This window comes from Cuculus canorus, chromosome 1, assembly GCF_017976375.1.
Source record: "Cuculus canorus isolate bCucCan1 chromosome 1, bCucCan1.pri, whole genome shotgun sequence".
In the NCBI taxonomy this organism is placed as follows: Eukaryota; Metazoa; Chordata; class Aves; order Cuculiformes; family Cuculidae; genus Cuculus; species Cuculus canorus.
This window is the reverse complement of record NC_071401.1, coordinates 208285828-208310645: the sequence shown is the minus strand read 5'-3', so window position 1 is coordinate 208310645 and position 24818 is coordinate 208285828. Positions and strand designations below refer to the sequence as shown.

At 53.2% G+C, this 24818-nt stretch overlaps 1 protein-coding gene across 13 annotated transcripts in view; it reads left to right on the top strand.

Moving 5' to 3' along the window:
* Window positions 1-24818, top strand: part of SHANK3 (SH3 and multiple ankyrin repeat domains 3) — a 302562-nt gene that overhangs the window by 208537 nt on the left and 69207 nt on the right. For all 13 annotated transcript variants that reach the window (XM_054083072.1, XM_054083024.1, XM_054083035.1 and 10 more), the window contains 2 exons: window positions 366-490; window positions 23115-23250. In XM_054083072.1, coding sequence (XP_053939047.1) covers window positions 366-490; window positions 23115-23250 — 261 coding nt within the window. The remainder of the gene's footprint in view (window positions 1-365; window positions 491-23114; window positions 23251-24818) is intronic.

Here is a 24818-nt window from a genome sequence, read left to right as displayed (position 1 = left end):
ACCCTCCCTGGCCCATCTTCCTGCCATTGCCGTGAGTCCTGTTCTTGGTCACCAGAGAGGAGAGCTCAGTGTCTGCTCCTTCTACCTCATGAAGCTTTGGGGTCCTTGTGGGACCATCAGTGACTCTGAGAGTCACACACATGTCTGGAAGACTCTGGGGCTGCCTTGAGGTCTGAGCTGATGAATACGGTGGACATGTAGCGTTCTCTCTGGTTGCTGCATTGATGTCAAGCTGAGCCTTGCGTGCATGTTCGTTCTCAACCGATCTAGAGATTTCCCTGGGCTGATGGATGTTCTGGTCCACCTTCTGCTCGCTTTTTTTGCCACACCGCCTCAATCTCTCTCTGTTTCTTTGTGTTTTGCAGCTGAAACCCCAATCGAGGAGTTTACCCCAACGCCAGCTTTCCCAGCGCTCCAGTACCTGGAATCAGTGGATGTGGAAGGGGTGGCTTGGAGAGCAGGGCTTCGCACGGGAGACTTTCTGATTGAGGTGAGCCCGGACGCGGCAGCGAGAGGGAACGGTGGCTGCCAGCAGCGTCTTCCTCTGCACTACGAGGGTCTATGTCGTGCACGAAATGTTTTTCATATCTAAGATGTTCTGGGTGTTAATCGTTCCTGAAGTGCCTCCTGCATGTCTTGATGAAAAAGTGTTCTTCAGCTCCAACAACTCAAGTAGATACAGGCTCTCGGCACTAGAAAATGAGCTGATGAGTTCCTTCCTGATCGTTGAGATTAGGGGGGAACTGGAAATTGGAGAAAAACTCATGAGTTGCCCTCTCTGGAGGTCCTTCAGGACCGGTTTGCGCTGCTGTTTATCACAGCTTTACCCAATGTGGTAGGAGTGTTGGTGCATGTAGAGCAGAATGAGGTTGACCGCCCGTGTTCCTTCCCCTTGGCCTTCACCCTTTCTCCTGAAGGCGATGGTGGAGACTGTGTGTGGCCTCAGCTCTAAGGTCACAGCCAACTATTCTCTCCTGATGAGGTTTAAAAGAAAGGAAAACCGTATCCTGGGTTGACAGCCATGTCCTGGGCTGCATCCAAAGCAGTGTGGCCAGGAGGAAAGGAGGGGATTCTGCCCCTCTGCTCCTCTCTTGGGACATCTCATCTGGAGGATCGTGTCCAGGTCTTGAATCTTCAACAGAAGAAAGAGATGGAGCTGTTGGAACGGGTGCAGAGGAGGCTCCAAGGATGCTGCGAGCGCTGGAGAACCTCCCGTCCAAGGACAGCTGAGAGAGTTGGGGTTGGGGAGAAGAGAAGGCTCTGAGGAGACCTCAGAGCAGCTTCCAGTGCCTGAAGGGGCTCCAGGAGAGCTGGAGAGAGGCTGTTCCCAAAGGGATGGAGTGACAGGACGAAGGACAATGGGGATAAGCTGTAGAGGGGCAGAGTTGGACTGGACATAAGGAGGAATTTCTTCACCGTGAGGGTTGGGAGGCCCTGGAACAGGTTGCCCAGAGAAGTTGTGGCTGTCCCATCCCTGGAGGTGTTCAAGGTCAGGTTGGATGAGGACACCTGAGGGAGGTGTCCCTGTCTATAAGGTCCCTTCCAACCCAAATTATTCTATCATTCTATGATTCTATGATTCAAGTCACTGGGCACGTGACGTTCTGCGAGTGGCTCAGGGGCGCAGCAACAGAGCACAGCGAGGTGGAACGGAGGCGCCGTCTCCCAGGGCACGCTCCAGAAGACTGGAGCAGGAGTCCGAAGCTGCCTAGGATGAAAGGAAATGGCCTCAAGTTGTGCCAGGGAAGGCTTAGATAGGCTATTCAGAAGGATTCAATCACCGAAAGGGTTCTCAAGCCCTGGCAGAGGCTGCCCAGGGCAGTTGTGGAGTCTCCATCCCTGGACATTTTAGTTTTTCATTTATGTTGTAGCGCCTGTCTCTTCGTTTCCTTTCTTCAACCCCTCCGTGGGCTCTGTTAGGCTCAAACTGAACATCTGATGATGGAGAGCAGCCCCAGGGAGAAGGACTTGGGGCGCTGGGGAGGAGAAGGTCGAGGGGAGCCCCACCGTGCACTCCCAGCCCAGAACCCCCCGTGTCCTGGGCTGCATCCAGAGCAGCGTGGCCAGCAGGGAGGGACGGGATTCTGCCCCTCTGCTCCGCTCTGGGGAGATCTCATCGGGAGAATTGGGTCCAGTTCTGGAATCCTGAACAGAAGAAGGAGATGGAGCTGTTGGAACAGATCCAGAGGAGGCCACTGAGAAGATCTGAGTGCTGCAGCACCTCTGCTATGAGGACAGGCTGAGAGAATTGGGGTTGCTCAGCCTGGAGAAGAGAAGGCTCTGAGGAGACCTCAGAGCATCTTCCAGTGTTGAAAGGGGCTCCAGGAAAGCTGGGGAGGGTATTTTTACAAGGACAATAGGACGAGGGGGAATGGCTTTGAATTGGAAGGGGGAAGATGTAGATTAGACATTAGGAAGTAATCCTTCACGATGAGGGTGGTGACGCCCTGGCCCACGTTGTCCAGAGAAGTTGTGGCTGCCTTATCCGTGGAGGTGTTCAGGGTCACAGTGGATGGGCTTGGAGCTGCCTGGTCTAGCGAGTGGTGTCCCTGCCCGTTAGAGGGGGTGGAACTGGATGGTCTTTAAGGTCCCCTCCATCCCAAACCATTCTGTGATCTGGTGGTACTTTCAGATAAGAATCACAGAATCACAGAATCACCAGGTTGGAAAGGACCCACTGGATCATGGAGTCCAACCATTCCTAACACTCCCTTAAACCATGGCCCTCAGCACTTCATCCACCCGTTCCTTAAACACCTCCAGGGAAGGTGACTCGACCCCCTCCCTGGGCAGCTGTTCCAGTGCCGATGACTCTTTCTGGGAAGAATTTTTTTCTGATATCCAACCTGAACCTCCCCTGACGGAGCTTCAGGCCATTCCCTCTTGTCCTGTCCCCTGTCACTTGGGAGAAGAGCCCAGCTCCCTCCTCTCCACAACCTCCTTTCAGGCAGTTGTAGAGAGTAAGAAGGTCTCCCCTCAGCCTCCTCTTCTCCAGGCTAAACAACCCCAGCTCTCTCAGCCGCTCCTCATAAGACGTTCTCCAGCCCCTTCACCAGCTTCATTGCTCTTCTCTGGACACGCTCCAGAGCCTCAACATCCTTCTTGTGGTGAGGGCTCCAGAACTGAACACTGTACTTATGGTGCGGTCTCACCAGTGCTGAGTACAGAGGGGAATAACCTCCCTGGCCCTGCTGGTCCCACCGTTTCTGATCCAAGCCAAGATGCTGTTGGCCTTCTTGGCCACCTGGGCACACTGCTGGCTCATCTTCAGTCAGCTGTCAACCAGCACCCCCAGGTCCTTCTCTTCCGTGCAGCTCTCCAGCCATTCTTCCCCCAGTCTGTAGCTGCACAGGGTTGTTGTGCCCCAAGTGCAGGACCCGGCATTTGGCCTTGTTAAACCTCGTGCCATTGGTCTCAGCGCATCTTTCCAGCCTGTTCCGATCCCTTTGGAGCCTCCCTACCCTCCAGCAGATCCACACTTCCTCCCAGCTTAGTGTCATCCCCAAACTTGCTGAGGGTGCACCAAGCACGCTCCCCGTTTCCTTCATTGACCTGGATAAAGCCCAGAGTCCTCCAAAACATGCATCTGCCCAAGGTTGAACGAAAGCAGTCTGGATGAAACCCCAGCAGTAACTGCTCAGCATCTTTGCTCTCTGTTGACCCCGCACCTAAAGGTTCCTATTTTGCAGGTTTTTATGCTAAAACAAACACGTCAACCACGTTTTTTTGGTATCATCAGGTCTTCTAAAGAAAGATTGTCGGTTCATCACCAGCACGAAGGCCACCCTTTCTCCCTAGTGACGAACCTTCCCCAACCGCGACAAGCGTGACTCAGATCAGCCCTGAGCGGACCAGCCCGTTCTTTAGGTTGACACGGCTGCTTCAGGAATGTGAAGGGACAGAAAATTCCCAGGGCGTCTGCTTGCTGGGGCAGATGGATCAGAGGCATCAAGCTCTGCCCTGCATCTCCCACAGCTGAGTCCACATCCCTGGAGGGATTTAAAAGCCATGTGGATGTGGTGCTTAGAACCATAGAAAGTCCTGAATTGGAAGGCACGCATGAAGATCATCACGTCCAATTCATGTCCCTGCACAGGACACGCCAACATTCACACCGTAGGGCTGAGGGCATTGGCCAAATGCTGCTGGAATATTGTCCAGCTTTGTGGTGTGACTGCTTCCCTGGGGAGCCATTTCACTGTTCCACCACCCTCTGGGTGAAGAACCTTGTCCTAATGTCCAATCTGACCTTCCCCTGGCGCATGTTCCTACCATTCCCTTGGGTCCTATCATTGGTCATCAGACAGAAGAGCTCAGCACCTTCTCCTCCTCCCCTTGTGAGGAAGCTGCAGACCTTGATGAGGTCTCGCCTCAGCCTCCTCTTCTCCAGGCTGAACAGCACAAGTGTCTTCAGCCGCTCCTCATACCGCTTCCTCTCTAAACCCTTCCCCAGCTCCATGCCCTCCTCTGGACCCTCTCCAGTAGCTCTAGATCTTTTTTATCCTGTGGTGCCCAAAACTGCACCAGCAGAATGGGACAATCCCCACCTTCAACCACTGAGCAATGCCATGCTGGAAGTTCCCCAGGACACGGTTGCTCCTCCTCACTGCTGGGGCTCACTGTTGGCTCACGGTCAACTTGACATCAACCATCAACCAGAACCCATCAACCATTAACCAGAACCCCCAGATCCCTTTCCACATGGTTGCTCTCCAACCTTTCACTCCTCGGTCTGTATGGACGTGTACGGTTGGACTTGATGATCTCAAAGGTCTTTTCCAACCAAGCTGTTCTATGGTTCTATGACATCCAAGGTTGCCGTGTCCCAGGTGCAAAACTCTGCACTTGCCCTTGTTAAACTTAGGGACATGGTTCGGTGGCGGAGTTGGCGGTGTTGGGTTTACAGATCGACTCGATGATCTCAAAGGTCTTTTCCAACCTCACGATTCCATGATTCTGTGATCAGCGCCCCTCGCCCTCTCTCCCACTGTATTTCTATGTATGGAAAGAGCTGGAGAAGTAACCTCAGTGTTTACTCAGCAGCTCTTTTAGCTGCACTTCCATCGTGCGCGCTCCAAGTAGAGTGATTGGAGGACAGCTCTAACGTGAAGCCAAGTGGCTGCTTCTCTCGGGTTGGTTTGGCTCTCACCGGCTTGTCAGCATTTCTTGTTCCCATTTCAGTGTCCTGCGTCAGCTTTCCATGGGAACCCAAATTTCCTAAATATCACGCTGGTTCTACGACCCCCAGGGCTGCTATGACATCACAGACATGGATGATCTCTGTACATGGTCTTTGGTAGTGATCTACGGTGGGACTCACCTCACTGTAGGCTTCGATTTCTTGGCTGCCTGCATCTTCCAACCTCAATTATTCCACCCGTTCTGCCTGCAGAGACCAAGTACATATGAAGATGGAGTTCAGAAAGTAGTTACTTCATCTACTTTAGCTTGGGGTCCGCCTTAGGATGTAACATATCATGGAATGTTTTGGATTGGAAGAGACCTCAAAGCCCATCCAGTTCCACCTCCTGCCATGGGCAGGGACACTTCCTGCTGGATCAGGGGTTCCAAACCCCATCCAACCTGTCCTTGGACACCTCCAGGGATGGGGCAGACACCACTTCTCAGAGTAACCCGTGCCAGTCCCTTACCACCTCCACAGGAGAACATTTCGCCCTAAGATCTCATCACAATCTCCCCTCTTGCAGCTGAAAATCATTCCCCCTTGTTCTGTCCCTGCACTCCTTGATCAAGAGCTCCTCCTCAACTTTCCTGGAGCCCCTTTCCATACTGGAAGCTGCTCAAAGGTCTCCTAGGAACCTTTTCTTCTCCAGGCTGGACAACCCCAACTCTCTCAGCCTGTGTTTATGTGGGAGGTTCTCCAGCCCTTGGATCGTCTCTGTGGCCTCCTCTGGACTCACTCCAACAGCTCCATGTCCTTCCTGTGCTGAGGACTCCAGAACTGGACACAGGACTCCAGGTGAGGTCTCACCGGAGTGGAGAAGCGGATCAGAATCCCATCCCTTGCCCTGCTGGCCACGCTGCTTTGGATGCAGCTCCGGTTACACTTGGCTTTCTGGGCTGTGAGCGCACGTTGTGGCTCATGTTGATCTTCTTTCTCATCCTCCCACACCCCCAAGTCCTTCTCCTCAGGGCTACCCTCAATCCGTATTTGATTGATTCACTGACCAAAGGTCTCAGGGTAACTTTCTTCCCTCATTTCGTTGGACGGCACGTTCCGCCAGATGAATCCCAACGCTGCCATCTCTTGGCAAAAGGATCTATAGCTTCTGTTTCCCTACGGGTGAGAAATACCCAACGTGGAGCACTTGAGGTTTGTCCTCTGAGGAACTGCTGTGAGCTGAGTGCAGTCCATGCCATGGTTATATCTGGATGCGTGATTGCTGGTGGTACTTCGCAGGTTTAGGGGATGACAAAGCCTTGACCACAAACCAACAATGCCTCTTCAACGCGGAGTGTAGGGATAGAACGCGGGGGAATGGTTTAAAGTTGGAAGAACGGAGGTGAGATCTTAGGAAGAAATGTTCTTCATGGCTGCCCCATGCCTGGAGGTGTTCAAGGCCAGGTTGGATGGAGCTTGGAGCAACCTGATCCAGTGGGAGGTGTCCCTGCCCATGGCAGGGAGGTGGAACTGGATGGGCTTTGAGGTCCCTTCCAACCCAAACCCTTCTGTGATTCTAAGAGCTTCAATAGCACAAGGTTTCATCACAGCTCTAAGATTTTTTTTGAAGCTCGGCACTGTGGAGGACATCACGTCCAGGTGTGTTGAGCCATGTGGTGGTAGGCAAGAGTCTTAGAGCATACTCCAGACTCTGTCCTACCTGTGCAGACCTAGCTTTGTTCCCTGTATAGTCCCAAAAGTCAGATGGTGTCCACATTGTTAGAGAAGCCTCCACCAGCGACACCTTCGATGGTGGCAGGTCCTGACCCATCTCTGGCAAGAATATTCTGGTTGAACATGAACCAGCAGTGTGACCAGGTGGCCAAGAAGACCAGTAGCATCCTGGCTTGGATCAAAATTGATGTGTCCAGCAGGAGCAGGGAAGGGATTGTACCCCTATATTTGGCACTGGTGAGGCCACACCGTAAATATGTGTTCAAATTTAGGGCTGGAGAGCGTCCAGAGAAGGACAACGAGGTTGGTGATGGGTCTTATGAGGACCTAAGAAGGAAGGAACTGGGGTTGTTTAGTCTGGAGAAGAGGAAGCTGAGGGAAGACTCATCGCTCTCTGCAGCTCCTGGGAAGGAGGTTGGAGTGAGGTGGGTGTTGGTCCCTTCTCCCAAGGGACAAGGGTTGGAATGAGAGGAAAGGGCCTCAAGTTGCCCTTTGTATTGGATATTAGGAAAAACTTCCTTCCTGAAAGAGCGGTGAAGCTCTGGCAGAGGCTGCCCAGAGCAGTGATGGAGTCCTCATCCCTGGAGGGGTTCAAAAGCCGTGGAGATATCACACATCAAGATATGGTTTAGTAGGCGCTATTCACTCGGTGGACTGGATGTCAGATGGCTCTGAAATCTGTTCATTTCCAGTGAGAAATACTCCCATTTACAGAAAGACATTTAGCAGATGCATTTCCATGGGTTGGTGGACCACATCTTTCCAGAGGGACCTGGACAGGCTGGAGAAGTGGGACTGTGTGAACCTCATGAGGTTCAACAAGGCCAAGTGCAAGGTCCTACACCAGAGTCGGGGCAATCCACAGTTTCAATATAGGCTGGGGGACGATGTGATTGGAAGCAGCCCTGAGGAGAAGGACTTGGAGTGATGGGAAGGCAGAAGCTCGACAGGAGCCACAACGTGTGCTCGCAGCCCAGAAACCCCCCCGTGTCCTGGGCTGCATCCAAAGCCGTGGGACCAGCAGGGAGGGGGGGATTCTGCCCCTCTGCTCCGCTCTGGGGAGACCTCATTGGGAGAATTGTGTCCAGTTTTGGAATCCTCACCAGAAGGAGGAGATGGAGCTGTTGGAACGGGTCCACAGGATACTCCAAGGATGCTGCGAGGGCTGGAGAACCTCCTGTCCGAGGACAGCTGAGAGAGTTGGGGTTGGGGAGAAGAGAAGGCTCCCAGGAGACCTCAGAGCAGCTTCCAGTGCCTGAAGGGGCTCCAGGAGAGCTGGAGAGGGTCTGTTCCCAAAGGGATGGAGTGACAGGAGGAGGGACAATGAGGATAAACTGTAGAGGGGCAGATTGAGACTGGACATGAGGAGAAATTTCTTCACAATGAGGGTTGGGAGGCCCTGGCCCAGGTTGCCCAGAGCAGTGGTGGCTGCCCCATCCCTGGAGGTGTTCAAGACCAGGTTGGATGGGCCTTGGAGCAACATTGTCCAGTTGTAGGTGTCTCTGCCCATGGCAGGGAGTTGGAACTGGAGGTCCCCTAAGGTCCCATCCAACCCAAACTATTCTATGGTTTAGTAGGCACAGTGGGGTTGGGCTGATGGTTGGACTGGATGCCCTTAGAGGTCCTTCCCAACCTCGTCCCGTCACTATAAGCCTTTGTGAACTGTCCATCCCCAGCTTTCTTGGAGGCCCCTTTCAGGTACTGGAAGGTCGCTATAAGATCTCCACCGTGTCCTGTAGAGCCACACAGCTTTTGAACCTCCCCACGGGTGGAGACTCCAGCTCCCTGGTCCATAGCTCCTCAACACTCGAGTGAGAATGCTGTGGATGTTGCCTTCAGAACCTTTCTTGGAGTCGTGGTATGTCGCGTCTGCCACTCCACCTTTGCCCACAGATCCTTTCGTAGTTCTTAGGTCACAGAAAACACCTGTACTGCTCAGATAGAGTTTGCTGCTGAGAAATCCATCTTGACTCTTCCTGTTTGCCTTCTTGTCCTTCACACGTTTGTGCATGAAGATGACGTGCGTTATGGCCCGAACGAGGCTGAGAAAGGGCTGACTCCCCTTCCCTTCTCAAAGATGCGTATGACTTTAGGGACCAGCTGGCAGGGACCTTCCGGGTCCCCTTGATTTCAGCTAGGGAATAGACAGCGAATTTGCCGTTCCACCAGACCCAGGGACGTGGATCGTAGAATCATTAGGTTGGAAAAGACCTTAGAGATCATCACCTCCAACCGTACCTGCCTACTACTCAACCGTGTCCCCACGTGCCTTATCTACCCATCTATTAAACCCCTCCAGGGATGGGGACTCCACCACCACCTTGGGCAGCCTCTGCCGGGCCCTGAGAGCCTTTTTGGTGAAGAAGTTTATCCAGATGTCCAACCTGAACCTGCCCTGGAGCAACTCGAGGCCATTCCCTCTTGTCCTATCACCTGTCACTTGGAGGAGAGACCAACACCCACCTCTCCACAACCTCCTTTTAAGCACTTGCAGAAAGCAATACGGTCTCCTCTCAGCCTCCTCTTCTCCAGACTAAACAACCCCAGGTCCCTCAGCCGCTCTTCATGACTCGTTTTCCAGCCCTCTGGAAGCGTCTCTTCTAAAAAGTCCTTTTAGAAGACTAAAAAGTCTTCTAGAAGACTAAAAAGTCTTCTAAAAACCTGTTCCTTCCCTGCTACGGGCTCTATTGTCCACTTTCCTCCAAGGTCTGGAAGAGAGCTTTGTCTGTGAACGCCGAGGCAGAAAACAAAGTTAACCGCTTCGGTTCTACCCATGGCTGATTTTTCCCTCAGCAGACTCGCATTTTCCCTGAACTTCCTTTTGGTGCCAGTGTGCCACCGCGAGAAACCCTTCTTCTGCTTCGTGTCTTCTGATGGTTTTCGCTCCAGCTGGGATTTGGCCTTCCTGACTTCGCCTCTAATGCTTGACAAATGATTTTATTGCTTCGGTGCCCGTTGCTGTTTTTCCTTCTCGTGTGTGTTATTTGCATTTAGTTCGTTACCGAGCTTCGACCTTATTATAGAATCACAGCACGGTTTGGGTTGGAAGGGACCCTAAAGGCCATCCAGTTCCATCTCCTGCCATGGGCAGGGACACCTCCAACTGGATCGGGAGCCTTCAACACCTGTCCTTCAATACGTCCAGGGATGGCGTAGCCACCACTGCTCTGAGCTTCGACCTTATCGTAAAGTCACAGCACGGTTTGGGTTGGAAGGGACCTTAAAGGCCATCCAGTTCCATCTCCTGCCATGGGCAGGGACACCTCCAACTGGATCAGGAGCCTTCAACACCTGTCCTTCAACACCTCCAGGGATGGCGCAGCCACCACTGCTCTGAGCTTCGACCTTATCATAAAGTCACAGCACGGTTTGGGTTGGAAGGGACCTTGAAGCCCATCCAGTTCCATCTCCTGCCATGGGCAGGGACACCTCCAACTGGATCGGGAGCCTTCAACACCTGTCCTTCAACACCTCCAGGGATGGCGCAGCCACCACTGCTCTGGGCAACCTCTTCCAGGGCCTCCTCACCCTCACAAGGAAACATTTCTTCCTAAAATCTCATCTCACTTTTGCCTTTTTCGGCTGAAAACCAATCCCCTCGTCCTACCCCTGCACTCCCTGATCAAGAGCCCCTCCCCAGCTTTCCTGTAGCTCCATTCAGTACCAGAAAGATGCTCTAAGGTCTCTCAGAGACTTCTCCAGGCTGGACAACCCCAGGTCTCTCAGCCTGGCGTCACACGGGAGGTTCTCCAGCCCTTGGATCATATCCGTGGCCTCCTCTGGCCTCTCTCCAACGGCTCCGTGTCCTTCCTGTGCTGAGAACTCCAGAACTGGACACAGGACTGCAGGTGGGGTCTCACCAGAGCGGAGCAGAGGGGCAGAATCCCCTCCCTCCCTGCAGTTCCTACTGCTTTGGATGCGGCTCAGGACAAGGGTGGTTTCTGGGCTGCAAGCACTCATTGCTGCGTCGTGTTGAGCTTCTCATCCCTCAGCACCCCAAGTCCTTCTCAGAGCTGCACATAATCCATTCTTCCCAGCTTGGATTGGTGCTTGGGATTGCCCCAACCCAGGTGTAGGACCTTGCCCTTGGCCTTGTTGAACCCCATGAGGTTCTCACAGCCCCACCTCTCCAGCCTGTCCAAGTCCCTCTGGATGCCACCCCTTCCCTCCAGCGTGTTGATCACGTCACACAGCTTGGTGTCATCGGCAAGCTTGCTGAAGATGCCCTCAATCCAACTGTCCGTGTCTGGGACAAAGATGTTGAACCCCACCGATCCCAAGGCAGAGTTTTCAAAATCCCATGTCTGGAGAGGTCCAACCTAATCCGAACTGCGGCACTTCCGCAGCCTGGTGTTGTCCCACTGACTCCAGTGAGCACTAATGGCATAACGGTGCAATCATCTGCGAGTATTTTGTTCCGGTGCTGGGCACAGAAATGCCGTCACCCTCCATGCAGCAACTACCGCCCTCCGATTCCCCTCTGTTCCAAGAATCAGTTGGTTGGAAAAGACCTTTGAGATCATCATCAAGTCCAACCGTACCTGTCCACACCTGAATCATATCCCTAAGCGCTTCACCTACCCATCTTCTAAACCCCTCCAGAGAGAGGGGTTCCACCACCTCCCTGGGCAGCTTTTCCAGTGCCTCAGAAACCTTTCGGTGAAGACGTTTTTCCTGATGTCCAATCTGAACCTGCCCTGAACTTGAGGCCATTTCCTCTTGTCCTATCACGTGGGAGAAGAGACCAACATCCACCTCTCCACAACCTCCTTTCAGGTAGTTGTAGGCAATGATGAGGTCTCCTCTCAGCCTCCTTTTCTCCAGGCTAAACAACCACAGGTCCCTCAGCCGTTCCTCATGAGACCCTTCACCAGCTCTGTTGCTTTTGTCTGGACACACTCCAGGACCTCAATGTCTTTCTTCTAGTGAGGGAACCAATAAGTATCTCAACAAAACCTGTGCAATTGCCTAAATCTTTGCAGTTTGAAACCTCCCCTCGAGGAAGACCGCGTCTTTGTGCTGTCCCATTTCATCGAGCTGCGTGACACCGTTTCAGCCACATCCACTTCCTCTGCCCATCCATGAGTAGAATCATAAAATCATAGAATGATAGAATAGTTGGAGTCGGAAGGGACCTTAAAGATCATCCAGTTCCAACCCACCTGCCATAGGCAGGGACATCCCACTAAATGAGGCTGTCCAAGGTCCATCCAACGTGGCCTTGAACACCTCCAGGGATGGGGCATCCAAAACTTCTCTTGGCAACCCGTGCCAGTGTCTCACCAGTCTCATGGTGAAGAAATTCTTCCTAATGTCCAGTCTAAATCTGACCCTCTCCAGTTTATCCCCATCCTTGTCCTGTCACTCCAAGCCTCTCCAGATTGTGGAGTACATCATCCACACTGCCCACCAGTGCTTCCAGACTCTGGTGGAGTGGGCACCACATCTGAGGACGCGTGCATAGACACTCTTGGCCTCCAGCATCCGTGGGGTTTGCTGACCCGGGCTGTCAAATATAGCACAGGGATGGGATGAGGGGGAACGGTTTTAGGCGGAAAGAGGAGAGATTGAGATGAAATCTTAGGAGGAAATGTTCTCCTCATCTGGAGACCTCATCCAAACCTCACCTGGAGTATTGTGTCCAATCCTGGAATCCTCACCAGAAGGAGGAGATGGAGCTGTTGGAAGGGGTCCAGAGGAGGCTCCAAGGATGCTGCGAGGGCTGCAGAACCTCCCGTCTGAGGACAGCTGAGAGAGTTGGGATTGGGGAGAAGAGAAGGCTCCCAGGAGACCTCAGAGCAGCTTCCAGAGCCTGAAGGGGCTCCAGGAGAGCCGGAGAGGGACTTTTTCCAAGGTCTTGGAGTGACAGGACGAGGGGGAACGGGGATGAACTGGAGAGAGGCAGAGTTAGACTGGACATGAGGAGAAATTTCTTCACCGTGAGGGTGGGGAGGCCCTGGCCCAGGTTGCCCAGAGCAGTGGTGGCTGCCCCATCCCTGGAGGTGTTCCAGGCCAGGTTGGATGGTTCTTGGAGCCCCTGATCCAGTGGGAGGTGTCCCTGCCCGTGGCAGGGGGTGGAACTGGATGATCTTTGAGGTCCCTTCCAACCCAAACCATTCTGTGATTCTACGATTCTTTGATTCTATGATTCTATGATTCTGTGGCTGTTCATGAAGGGATGGAATGATAGGACAAGGGGGAATGGGGATAAACTTGAGAGGGGCAGAGTTAGACTGGACATGAGGAGGAATTTCCTCACCATGAGGGTGGGGAGGCCCTGGAACAGGTTGTCCGGTGAAGCTATGGCTGCCCCATCCCTGGAGGTGTTCCAGGCCAGGTTGGACGGAGCTTTGAACAAGCTGATCCAGTGGGAGATGTCCCTGCCCATGGCAGGGGGTGGAACTGGATGGGCTTTAAGTTCCCTTCCAACCCAAACCATTCTATGATTCATGTGAGGGTGGGAAGGAAGTGTGTATGGAGGAAACCTGCTATGGCCATGGTTCACTCAGGAGGTGGACGGTTCCTGAACATCTCTGCTCCTTCTACTGAGGTGCTGTTGCTGTGAGATGATGTGAGCTGCTATTAATCTCATTTGTCGGATTAAAGAAACAAGAATTGATGTCTCTGATAAACACGTGCAGGTGTAGCAGCAGATGAGCTGGGTGGTCGGGCTCCAGCTGCGCTCGTCACGTGCAGAACGTGCCAGCAACCCATCAGTGCCTCCTGAGGAGGAGAAAGTGCCGTTCTGCTGAACCTCAAAAGCTTCTGATATTTGGGAACGGAAATTTTACATAATTAGCGAAACCGAAGGGTTATTTGAGGACGAGCTGCAAAACGCAGCCCGAAAATCAGGGTGGGGGGAAATCTGCTGGGCAAGACATCACCCACTTCATCGAGAGAAGGATGGAGCCGTTCGATGTTGCGTACAGACTCATATATCCCCTTCTTACTGGAAAGGTTAGCAAGTAAGGGAGAAGGAAATGCATTTAATTTGAGCTCTCGTGTGTAGGAGGTTGATAAGGGGAGCCAGAGGAAATATCAAAGGCCAATATGTAAAGAGAATACGGAGTTTTAGAGCAAAAGAGGCTGGTAGGGATGCATTTCTATATGCAAATGAGCCAATTGTATATTCTGGTACAAAAAAAAAAAAAAAGGGAGGGGGGAAGAAATGTTCTGTGCTGAGTTTGGAACAAATCAGGAGGATGTATCTACCCATCTGATGGGCTTGGAACAGAAAGTTTCCCAGCTGTAACCAAGGAGAAAGTGAGATAGTATTTGCTAAAAATAAAGATACTCAAATTAACAGGCTTGAATAACATCTCCCCAAGTGTGGAAGGGAGCCGAGCTGAGGAGCGGTCTGAGCTGCTCCTGCAAATCCTGCTCCTCCGTGGAATTTTGGAAGGGCTGGTAGAGGGTTGCTGGCGTTCAAATATCCCGAGGGTATAAGACAGGGGATTCAGGAAACGTAGAATCGTGGTTGGAAAAGACCTTGGAGGTCATTGAGTCCAACTGTACTTGTCCACTGCTAAACCAGATCCCTGAGCACCTCGTCTCCTCATCTTTTGAACCCCTCCAGGGATGGGGACTCCACCACCACCAGCCCGGGCAGCCTCTGCCAGGGCCTGAGAACCCTTTCCATGAAGGATTTTTTCCTAATATCAGAGAATCATGGAATCATTAAGGTTGGAAAAGACCTCTAAGATCATCCAATCCAACCACACAGTGCCTACTAAACCACGTCCTGAAAGCACCACATCTACATGGGCTTTGGACCCCTGTAGCGATGGGAACTCCCCCACCTCCTTGGCAGCCTCTGCCAGTGCCTGATACCCTTCCAGTCAACAGCTTTTTCCGAACATCCAATCTGAACCTCCCGTGGCACAACTTGAGGCCATTTCTACTCATCCTCCTACAGCTTCTTCTCAAAACTACAGCTTCTTTTGCTCAGCATCAGTGCCGGCTGAGAGAACGAAGCAAGTCTTCTGTAGTGCGATCAACAAAGAATTAGAGAATGGAAATAACCATTATTACCAACGCATGGACCGTGTGGGTCCATGGAAGGTGGAACCAAACCTGCTGTGTGTTCCTGATGGTGTTGTAGACCCGGTTAAAGTGAGGACAGTGCAGAGCAGGCTTTGACTTCCTTAAAACCATGTGGCTTGTGAACAAATAACCTTACGATAAAGGGAATTATCAGAGCAGCTAATAAGAAGTAGGTACCAGGGTGGGAAACCATCTCCAGCAAGGCTGGTGGATGAGAAGCTCAACATGACCCAGCAATGTGTGCCCACAGCCCAGAAACCACCCGTGTCCTGAGCTGCAATGGGATCAGAAGAGCGAGGGAGGGGATTCTGCCCCTCTGCTCTGCTCTGGTGAGACCTCACCTAGTCCTGGGTCTTGTTCTGAAGTCCTCAGCGCAGGAAGGACACGGAGCTTTTGGAGCGAGTTTAGAAGAAGCCATGGAGGTGATCTAGGGGCTGGAGAACCTCCTTTACGAAGCCAGGCTGAAAGAGTTGGACTTGTTCAGCTTGGAGAAGGTTCCAAAGAGACCTTATAGCGACCTTCCAGTACCTGAAGGGGATATAAGAAACCTGGGGACAAACTCTTGATGAGGGAGGGCAGGGATAGGATGAAGGGTAACGCTTTTCAACTGAAAGAGGGAAGATTGAGATGAGATCTTAGGGGGAAATGTTCTCCTGTGAAGGTGGTGAGGCACTGGCCCACGTTACTCTGAGAAGTGGTGGCTGCCCCATCCCTGGAGGTGTTCCAGACCAGGTTGGGTGGGGCATTGAGCAGCCTGATCCAGTGGGAGGTGTCCCTGCCCATGGCAGGGGGTGGAACTGGATGGGCTTTGAGGTGTCTTCCAACCCAAACCATCCCGTGATTCTATGGTTCGCAGCTCAACACTCAGTGTTTCCAAACGGTGCCCAAACCCCTTGTTGATGAGGACTTCACATACCAGGAGGGAACAGCCAACAGTAAAGCGACTTCTGCAGCATGGTCTGACCCTTCCTGCTGAAGGAGACGCGTTCCAGCAGACACTGCAAGGCCAACGTGTCCACAAGCGAAGAGTGTGGGATACAGGATGTGAAATCACCCTGGGAAAAAGGAACTCAGCAAAGGACAAGGGTTTCTCCAAGATAGTCGTGTTATCGTTAGGTGACCGCGTAGGATGTGGCAGAGGAGTCTTGTATGTGTAAAGGACAAACTTGGAGTTAGGTGAACTTGCCCTCACTTGGGTCAGGTCGGGCGTTCACACCTCATGATCGATCTGGAGTTACTGAGCAGGATCCTAAAAGGGCCTCAAGATGATTCATGAGCTAAAAAAGGGGGTTGAAGCTTTAAGGAGTCCGTCAAATGTTTCTTTCACCCGTGCCCAGAAGAGGCAGAGGGTGCACAATGGCCTTCATGCCATGAAAATGAAATGGTGAATTGGTAGCATTTGTCTCGATGAGAAGGACCCAGAAATGACATGGGCTTTAGGAAAACCATTTCATAGGATCACGGAATGGGTTGGGTTGGAAGGGACCTCAAAGCCCATCCAGTCCCACCCCTGCCATGGGCAGGGACACCTCCCACTGGATCAGGGGCTCCAAGAACCATCCAACCTGGCCTGGAACCCCTCCAGGGATGGGGCAGCCACAGCTTCCATGGACAACCTGTTCCAGGGCCTCCTCACCCTCATGGTGAAGAAATTCCTCCTCATGTCCAGTCTAACTCTGCCCCTCTCCAGTTTATCCCCATTACTCCTCATCCTATCATCACAAGACTTTGGGAACAGCCCCTCTCCAGCTTTCCTGGAGCCCCTTCAGGCACTGGAAGCTGCTCTAATGTCTCCTCGGAGCCTTCTCCAGGCTGAACAACCCCAACTCTCTCAGCCTGTCCTCGGACGGGAGGTTCTGCAGCCCTCGCAGCATCCTTGGAGCCTCCTCTGGACCCCTTCCAACAGCTCCATCTCCTTCTTCTCTTGAGGATTCCAGACCTGGACACAATTCTCCCGAGGAGGTGTCCCCGGAGCGGAGCAGAGGGGCAGAATCCCGTCCCTCCCTGCTGGCCACGCTGCTCTGGATGCAGCCCAGGACACGGGGGGGTTCTGGGCTGGGAGCGCACGTTGTGGCTCCTCTCGAGCTTCTCCTCCCCAGTGCCCCAAGTCCTTCTCCTCAGAGCTGCTCCCATCCATCATCCCCAGCCTGGATTGAAACCATGGATTGCCCTCATCCAGGGGTAGGACCTTGGCCTGGTTGAACCTCCTGAGGTTCTCACAGACCCACTTTTCCAGCTCCTCCTTCCACAGTCACATACTGCATTGTCTGAGTTCACCATTAAAAGATTCCATCCTTGCATGAGGGCAGAGTTTCCTGTTCTCCTTTTCCAACAGTCTGACTAGAGCTGGGAACATTTTGTTCATCCCAGTGACTGCATGAAGGCACCATGGATCTCCACAAAGGTGGTGTCTTCATGAGAAGGAAGTTTCCTCGTGCTTTAGAACAGGTCCATGTGCCGAACCCAGGTCTGACCAGCTGCTTTGAGGTACTCCACACGTGGTGGGTTTGGTGTTTCATACTGAATTTCTGGATTTGAGGTTCTGGAACTCCAACTCGAGTAGGAATGACACTGAGCTGGATCACCATGTGGACGTGGGTCTTGTTACAGCCGTGGTACCGGCCATTCCCCAGTCACCATGAAGGCATAAGTGGGTTGATGCCAACTCAAGAGGCAAGTTGACCATGAGCCAGATGTGAACGCTGGCAGCCAAGAGGACCAACTGTTTCCCAAGGTGTGTCCAGCATGGCCTTCCCAGATGGTCATGGGAGGAGATTGTCCCACTCTGCTTCACACTAGTGCGGCCCCACCTTGAGCACCGGGTGCAGTTTTGGCCACCACAGGATAAAAAGGGTCTAAAGCTACTGGAGAGTGGCCGGAGGAGGCCATAAACTTGGTGAAGGATTTATGAGGAAGCCATATGAGGAGTGGCTGAAGTCACTTGATCTGTTCAGCACGGACAAGAGGTGTCTGAGGTGGGACCTCATCATGGTTTACAGCTTCCTCACAAGGGGAGGAGGAGGAGCAGGGGCTGAGCTCTTCACTCTGGTGACCAATGTCTGGACCTGAGGGAATGGCAGGAAAATGCTCCAGGGGAGGGTTAAGTTGGACATCAGGACAAGGTTCTTCACCCAGAGCGTGATGGAGCATTGGAACAGCTCCCCAGGGAAGCAGTGATGCCACCAAGCTGGACAATATTCCAGAAGCATTTGGCCAACGCCTTCAGCCCCACGGTGTGAATGTCGGGGTTGTCCTGTGCAGGGACAGGAGTTGGACTCGATGATCCTTGTGGGTCATTTCCAACTCAAGACATTCTATGGTTCTGTGATTCTAAGCCCGTTGATGTCTTTGAGTTCTTTCTGGTGGTTGTTTCATTTTTATATTCTCTGAAGGTGCATTATATTTATTTTATATATATATTTTTATATGGAAATACATATATTTTACATTCTCAGATTGAAGGTCCATTAGCCCAAATCCCTGACCTGGACCGTGGCATTACAGGATGCTGTTCATTAAGGAGAGCACGTGTTCCTGGCCGTTTTGGGTGGTCCGTTCCCCTTGTGCCTTCCAGCATCCAATGTTGTCTCACTGGGGACATGAGCGGGAATGACTCTGCTTGATCCCATTACCATCTGTGCATGGAGCTGCTCTCCAGGAATGTCTCTAATCTGCCAGTGTTGAACATCTCCATGGCCTCTCGTGGCAGCCAGCTCCGGACGACCATTGCTGGTTGCACGAAGAAGCCTTGCTCTTGTCTGGTTTTGACTGCTCTGCCACCGGTCTCACTGAGAGTCTTCTACCACTGCCACAGGATCTGGTGAACAGCAGCTCTGCCTTCACTGCATCCACTGCCTTGGGGAATTCTTCGAGCCTTGGTCATGTGTCTCCCTGAGCCTTCACTTCTCCGAGGTGGAGACTCACGGTCTTCTCAGTCTATCTTTGTAGGGCAGTTCCTCCTTCCCCTTGGGCTGCTCTGGCTCTTGCTCCACGTCTTCGTCCTCGAGGTGTTGAACCAGACATGCACACAGCATTGAAGGATCAGCACAGCCCCAGATGTCATTGCCCACCTTGCTTTCCATCTCTTCCCGGATGTGCTTTGTTGGGTTTCTAGCTGTTGTTGACAACTGAGCCCATGACTTCCAGACCTTTCTGGAGCCGTACCCACCAGGTCCATGGTCATCTCTTCCTTGGAAGCATTACTTTGCTTGTATCTCCATGGTGGCCCATCTGCCACCTCTTCTCCTCTCTGTCTGGGAGCCCTCCTGGAGTTCATCAGCTCTGCTGCATCCTGTGGCTACTGAAAAGGTGCTCATAGCAGTTTATAAGGACCAGACTTTGATCTGGAGTCTTCACGTTTCTGTGTGTCTTCTTTTATAGAATCATAGAATAGTTTGGGTTGGAAGGGACTTTAAAGATCATCCATTTCCACCCCCTGCTGTGGTCAGGGACACCTCCCACTGGATCAGGGGCTCCAAGGCCCATCCAACCTGGCCTTGAACACCTCCAGGGATGGGGCAGCCACACCTTCTCTGGGCAACTTCTTCCAGGGCCTCACCACTGTCATGGTGAAGAAATTCCTCCTCATGTCCAGTCTAACTCTGCCCCTCTCCAGTTTATCCCCATCTATCTCCATCCTTGTCCTGTCACTCCAAGCCTTGGTGAACAGTCCCTTCTCCAGCTCTCCTGGAGCCCCTTCAGGCACTGGAAGCTGCTCTGAGGTCTCCTCAGAGCCTTCTCTTCTCCCCAACCCCAACTCTCTCAGCTGTCCTCGGACGGGAGGTTCTCAGCCCTCGCAGCATCCTTGGAGCCTCCTCTGGACCCCTTCCAACAGCTCCATCTCCTCCTTCTGCTGAGGATTCCAGGACTGGACACAATTCTCCCGAGGAGGTGTCCCCGGAGCGGAGCAGAGGGGCAGAATCCCGTCCCTCCGTGGTGGCCACGCTGCTCTGGATGCAGCCCAGGACACGGGGGGGTTCTGGGCTGGGAGCGCACGGTGCGGCTCCTGTCGAGCTTCTCATCAACCATCTTTTATGTTTTGTAGCCACTTTTTCATCTTTGATGTTTTATAGTCACTTTCTGCGTGGTTTGGTTCTGGTTGCGTTGCCTTCTTCTAGGCCAAAGGCACATCTCCAAGAGTGGGGCATCCTCATCAGGCACTTGTCTTCAAGAAATTGGAAGGTTTCCTTTAGCGCCGTATCAAAACCGAGCACGTTCCCACCACGGCTCATCTGATCTTTCTCGTTCCAACGTCTTTGAGGAGAAGCAGTCCTTTGGAGTGTTTTAATCCAACGGGCAGACCTCCCAGCCACCACTTTTCTTGAAGATCCATCTTTGCACTTCAAAGGATGGGACAGAAAGATGATTTGTGCGAGTGTATGGCGGGCAAATCCCCTGTGCCGCTCCGACGTTGTCAGACAGCCCCAGGCTTGTCTGCATGAGAAGGTTCCTCCGTGCACAGATCGGCTCGGAGAGAAGAAGCAGTTTGCTTTCTTCATTTTGCTGCCTCCTCTTCTTTTTTTTTTTGTCTAAGTACTTTTCTACCTCCCGAGGGAGATTGCTTTGTGCTCCCGAGAGGTAGAGTCATAGAATCATGGAATAAGGTTGGAAAAGACCTCCAAGTTCAACCAGTCCAACTAGCTTAGGACCTGGAGAATCACCGAGATGTTGAGATTGGAAAACACCTTTACGATCATCGAGTCCAACCTTAGCAGTGTCAGCCATAGGATCATGGAATCATTAAGGTTGGAAAAGACCTCTAAGCTCATCCGGCCGAACCCCACTGTGCTGATTAAACCATGTCCTGAAGTGCTGTGGCCGCATGGCTTTTGAACCCCTCCAGGGGTGGTGACTCCACCACTACTCTGGGAAGCCTTTTCCAATCTTCACCACTCTTTCCATTAAGACATTTTTCCCAATATCCAATCTAACCTGCCTTGGTGCGGCCATTTCCTCTCGTCCTATCTCTTCTTACTTGGGAGAACAACACCTACCTCGTTACAACCTCCTTTCCGGTAATTTTAGAGAGCGATCTTGAAACGTTTCTCCAGTTGGAGAGCTTTGAGATGCTGAAAGACGGAAGGTGACAGTCGGAACTCAGGAGAGCTCTGTTTTCTGGGGTGATATACAGGTTTGTTCCTGCTGGTGAGGAGTTGCCCTCAAAACCCCTTGAGGTTTGCCTTGTGGTCTGTGCACATCCTGGTTGATGGATCCATTGTTCTCCTGGTGGGTGGTCATAATGCTTCACCGCTCTTTCAGTAAAGGGATTGTTCCCAATATCCAATCTAAGCCTCTGCTGGTGCAACTTGAGGCCATTTGCTCTTATTCTGATGTTTTGTGACTGCTGAGGATCTGGGATGGTTTGGCTGAGATCCTCTCCTGGTTTGGTGGAGCCGCAGCCTCAGCACACGTCGGCCCCTGGGTCCTCTTGGGTACCCTACATTCTGCTTCTGTTGTGGCTTCATCTGACAGCCCATCAGTCGGCTGCACGTGCCGGTGTCCTTCTCCCTTCCCACAGCGGACCAATGCCGTGGATCACTGGGTTGTTGACTGTTGACGAGAGCTCCGTTCCCTGTAGGTTCAAACCCCAGACTCAGCGCCGGGCGCTGTGATCTCGGTCCATGTGACTCATCGTGTCGGATTGACTCAGCGCGGCTTTGAAGCTGTGGAAAAGCTAAGAAGCTTCGTGCCGTGTTCCTGGCGAGCTCAACCCTTTATCGGATCTCTTCTTCTCTTGGGACTTTGAATTTTTCAAGAACAACCGTTAGAGAAACTTTGCTGGAATGAGTGTTTGGCTGAAGTCGATGCACTTCCAGCGTAGAAACATAGAATGGTTTGGTTGGAAAAGACCTTGGAGATCATCAAGTCCAACCATGCCTGTCCACTACTAAACCAGATCCCTGAGCATCTCGTCTACCCATCTTTTAAACACCTCAAGGGATGGTCACTCCACCACCTCCTTGGGCAGCCTCTGCCAGTGCTGAGAAGCCTTTTGGTGAAGACACTTTTCCTAATGGGAAAAAAGGGGATGAGGACTTCCACGTGAGCCAGCAATGGGTTCTCCCAGCCCAGAAGGTCATGTCCTGGGCTGCATCCAAAGCGGCGTGGCCAGCAGGGAGGGAGGGGATTCTGCCCCTCTACTCCTCTCTGATGAGACCCCACCTGGAGTCCTGAGTCCAGTTTTGGAGTCCTCAGCACAAGAAGGACATGGAGCTGTTGGAGCGAGTGCAGAAGAGGCCATGGAGATAATCCAAGACTCTGGAGCTCCTCTGCTATGAGGACAGGCTGAGAGAGTTGAGGTTGTTCAGTCTGGAGAAGAAAAGGCTGCGGGGAGAACTTAGAGCAGATTCCAGTACCTGAAGGGGCTGCAGGAAAGCTGGGGAAGGGCTCTGGATCAGGGAGTGCAGGGGTGGGATGAGAGGGAATGGTTTTCAGCTGCAGAAGGGGAGATTGAGATGAGATCTTGAGAAGAAATGTTTTGCTGTGTGGATAGTAAAGCCCTGGCCCAGGTTCCTCAGGGAAGTGGTGGCTGCACCATGCCTGGAGGTGTTCAAGGCCAAGTTGGATGGGGCTTTGAGCAACCGGATCCAGTGGGAGATGTCTCTGCCCACGACCTCTGGACTCTCTCCAAAAGGTCCATGTCCTTCCAGTGCTGAGGACTCCAGAGCTGGACACAGACTCCAGATGAGGTCTCCCCAGGAAGGAGCAGAGAGGCAGAATCCCCTCCCTCTCCCTGCTGGTCCCACTCTTTGGATGCAGCCCAGGACACCGGGAGGGGTGTGTTCTGGGCTCCGAGCACCCATGACCGGCTCCTGTTGAGCTCCTCACCCACCAGCACCCCAAGTCCTTCTTCTCAGAGCTGTTCCCAACCCATTCTCCACCCAGCCTGGATCTGTGCTTGGGGTTGCAAGCACAAAATACTTTGGCAGAACTAGGAAATGCCCAATTTCCAGTGATCTGCCTTGATGGCCCAGTAAGAAGTGGGAGGTCCATCTCTTGCCACCTGCCTGAAGCCCCGGCACGCTTTGCTTTGCACTGGCTTGTGGCAGCTTCACCTTCTCCAGAAGGATGTGGTCACAGGTAGGTGGGACCTGAAGGTGCTCTAGGCTGTAAAAACAGAAGCAGAGATGCAAACTCTGATTGTGTGGCTTGATGTCCATCAGTCTTGCCTCCATGCCAACCAGCCTTCACGCTGCTCTTTCTGTTTGTGCCCTAGGTGAATGGTGTCAACGTGGTGAAGGTGGGGCACAAGCAAGTGGTCTCCTTGATCCGGCAAGGTGGGAACCACCTGGTGATGAAAGTTGTTTCCGTCAGCCGCAAGCCAGAATCAGAAGAAGTTGTTCGGAAGAAGGGTAGGTGTGGACTTCTGTGGTTCTTGGAACAGAAGAGGGGTTGCATGAGGGAGAGATTTAGGCGAGACATTAGGAAGAATATCTTCACCGTGAGAGTGGTGAGACACTGGAACAGGTTGCCCAGGGAGGTTGTGGCTGCCCCATCCCTGGAGGGGTTCAAGGCCACGTTGGATGGGCCTTGGGCAGCCTGATCCAGTGGGATGTCCCTGCCCATGGCAGGGGGTTGGAACTGGATGATCTTTGAGATCCCTTCCAACCTTAACTATACTATGATACTACGAACAGGCGTGGAGAAGCCCATGGATCTGCTGGGAGGAGCCTGGAGTGTGTGAACGGCCGTGAGGGTGCTGAGATGGTGAGGAGGGAGGTCACCATCCCAGCACAGAGAACTCCACAGAGACCTGACCCTGCTTCAGAGGGCAATGAGGGGTCGTGGTGGGGAACTGGGGTGATGGAGAGCTGCCCCTGCTAAGCATGGGGCTGTCCAGGTGGGCAGCCTGTCCACCCTGTCCGTGTGGGCTCCAGGGGTCGAAAGGTGAAGGGCAGCACCCATGGTGGTGCCTGAATGAAGCCTGTCCACTCTTAGGAACTGCCCCATGGGCTAGGACCTCTCCCATGGGCTGGGAGCTCCTGGGGGCATGGCCAGCCCTGGGGCTGGTGGCCACATCTCAGGCTTACCCTCACCCAGAAGAGAACAGGTGGCCATGGGACCCCCAGAAGGCTCTGGGATTTGCCCCGCTGTCCCCAGACCACGAGAGCGGAGCTGAGACCCTTGGCCAGAGGTGGGACCTCAGCGGGAGCTTGGCGGTGGGGTGATGAGCTCGTGGCCAGCAGGACAGGGCAGACCTCGGGGTGGGACTGAGGAGGGCAGGAGCACATCTGGAGGGCATCTGGGTGGGTGGCAGCCACAGCTGGGGGTGCACAGCGTGGCATAGAGCTGTGGAGAGATGCGGCACATCTGAGGACAGCCAGCTGCGGAGGCTGAGGCACATCTGGGAGCAGCTGGTGGTGGAAAGTAGGACCTCATCCACGGGCAACCACCTGCAGAAGGCAGGAGCACATCTGGCAGCAGCCAACAGTGGAGGGCAGGGGCACATTTGGGAGCAGCTGGTGGTGGAGGGTAGGACTTCATCCAGAACCATCCAGCGGTGGAGGGCAGGGACCCATCTGGGAGCAGCTGGTGATGGAGAGTAGGACCTCATCTATGGGCAACCACTTCCAGAAGGCAGGAGCACATCTGGCAGCAACCAGCAGTGGAGGGCAGGGGCACATCTGGCAGGAGTTGGTGATGGAGGGTAGGACCTCATCCACAGGCAACCAGCTGCAGAAGGCAGGAGCGCATCTGGCAGCATCTGGCAGCGCAGGGCAGGCTGTCCCTGCCTGCTCCGGCTCTAGGTCACGTCCAGGGTGGCAAGATGTGGGGCAGGAGCAGTTTTTGGGGGACCCCAGCTGGGTGCTGGGGGCGGGGGACAGGAGCGGAGCACGGGGCGTGGGGGAGGCAGGCAGCTCTGCACGCTGCCACCCAGAGCTGTCATTATATTGTCATAGCACAAAAGCACGAGTCGTGG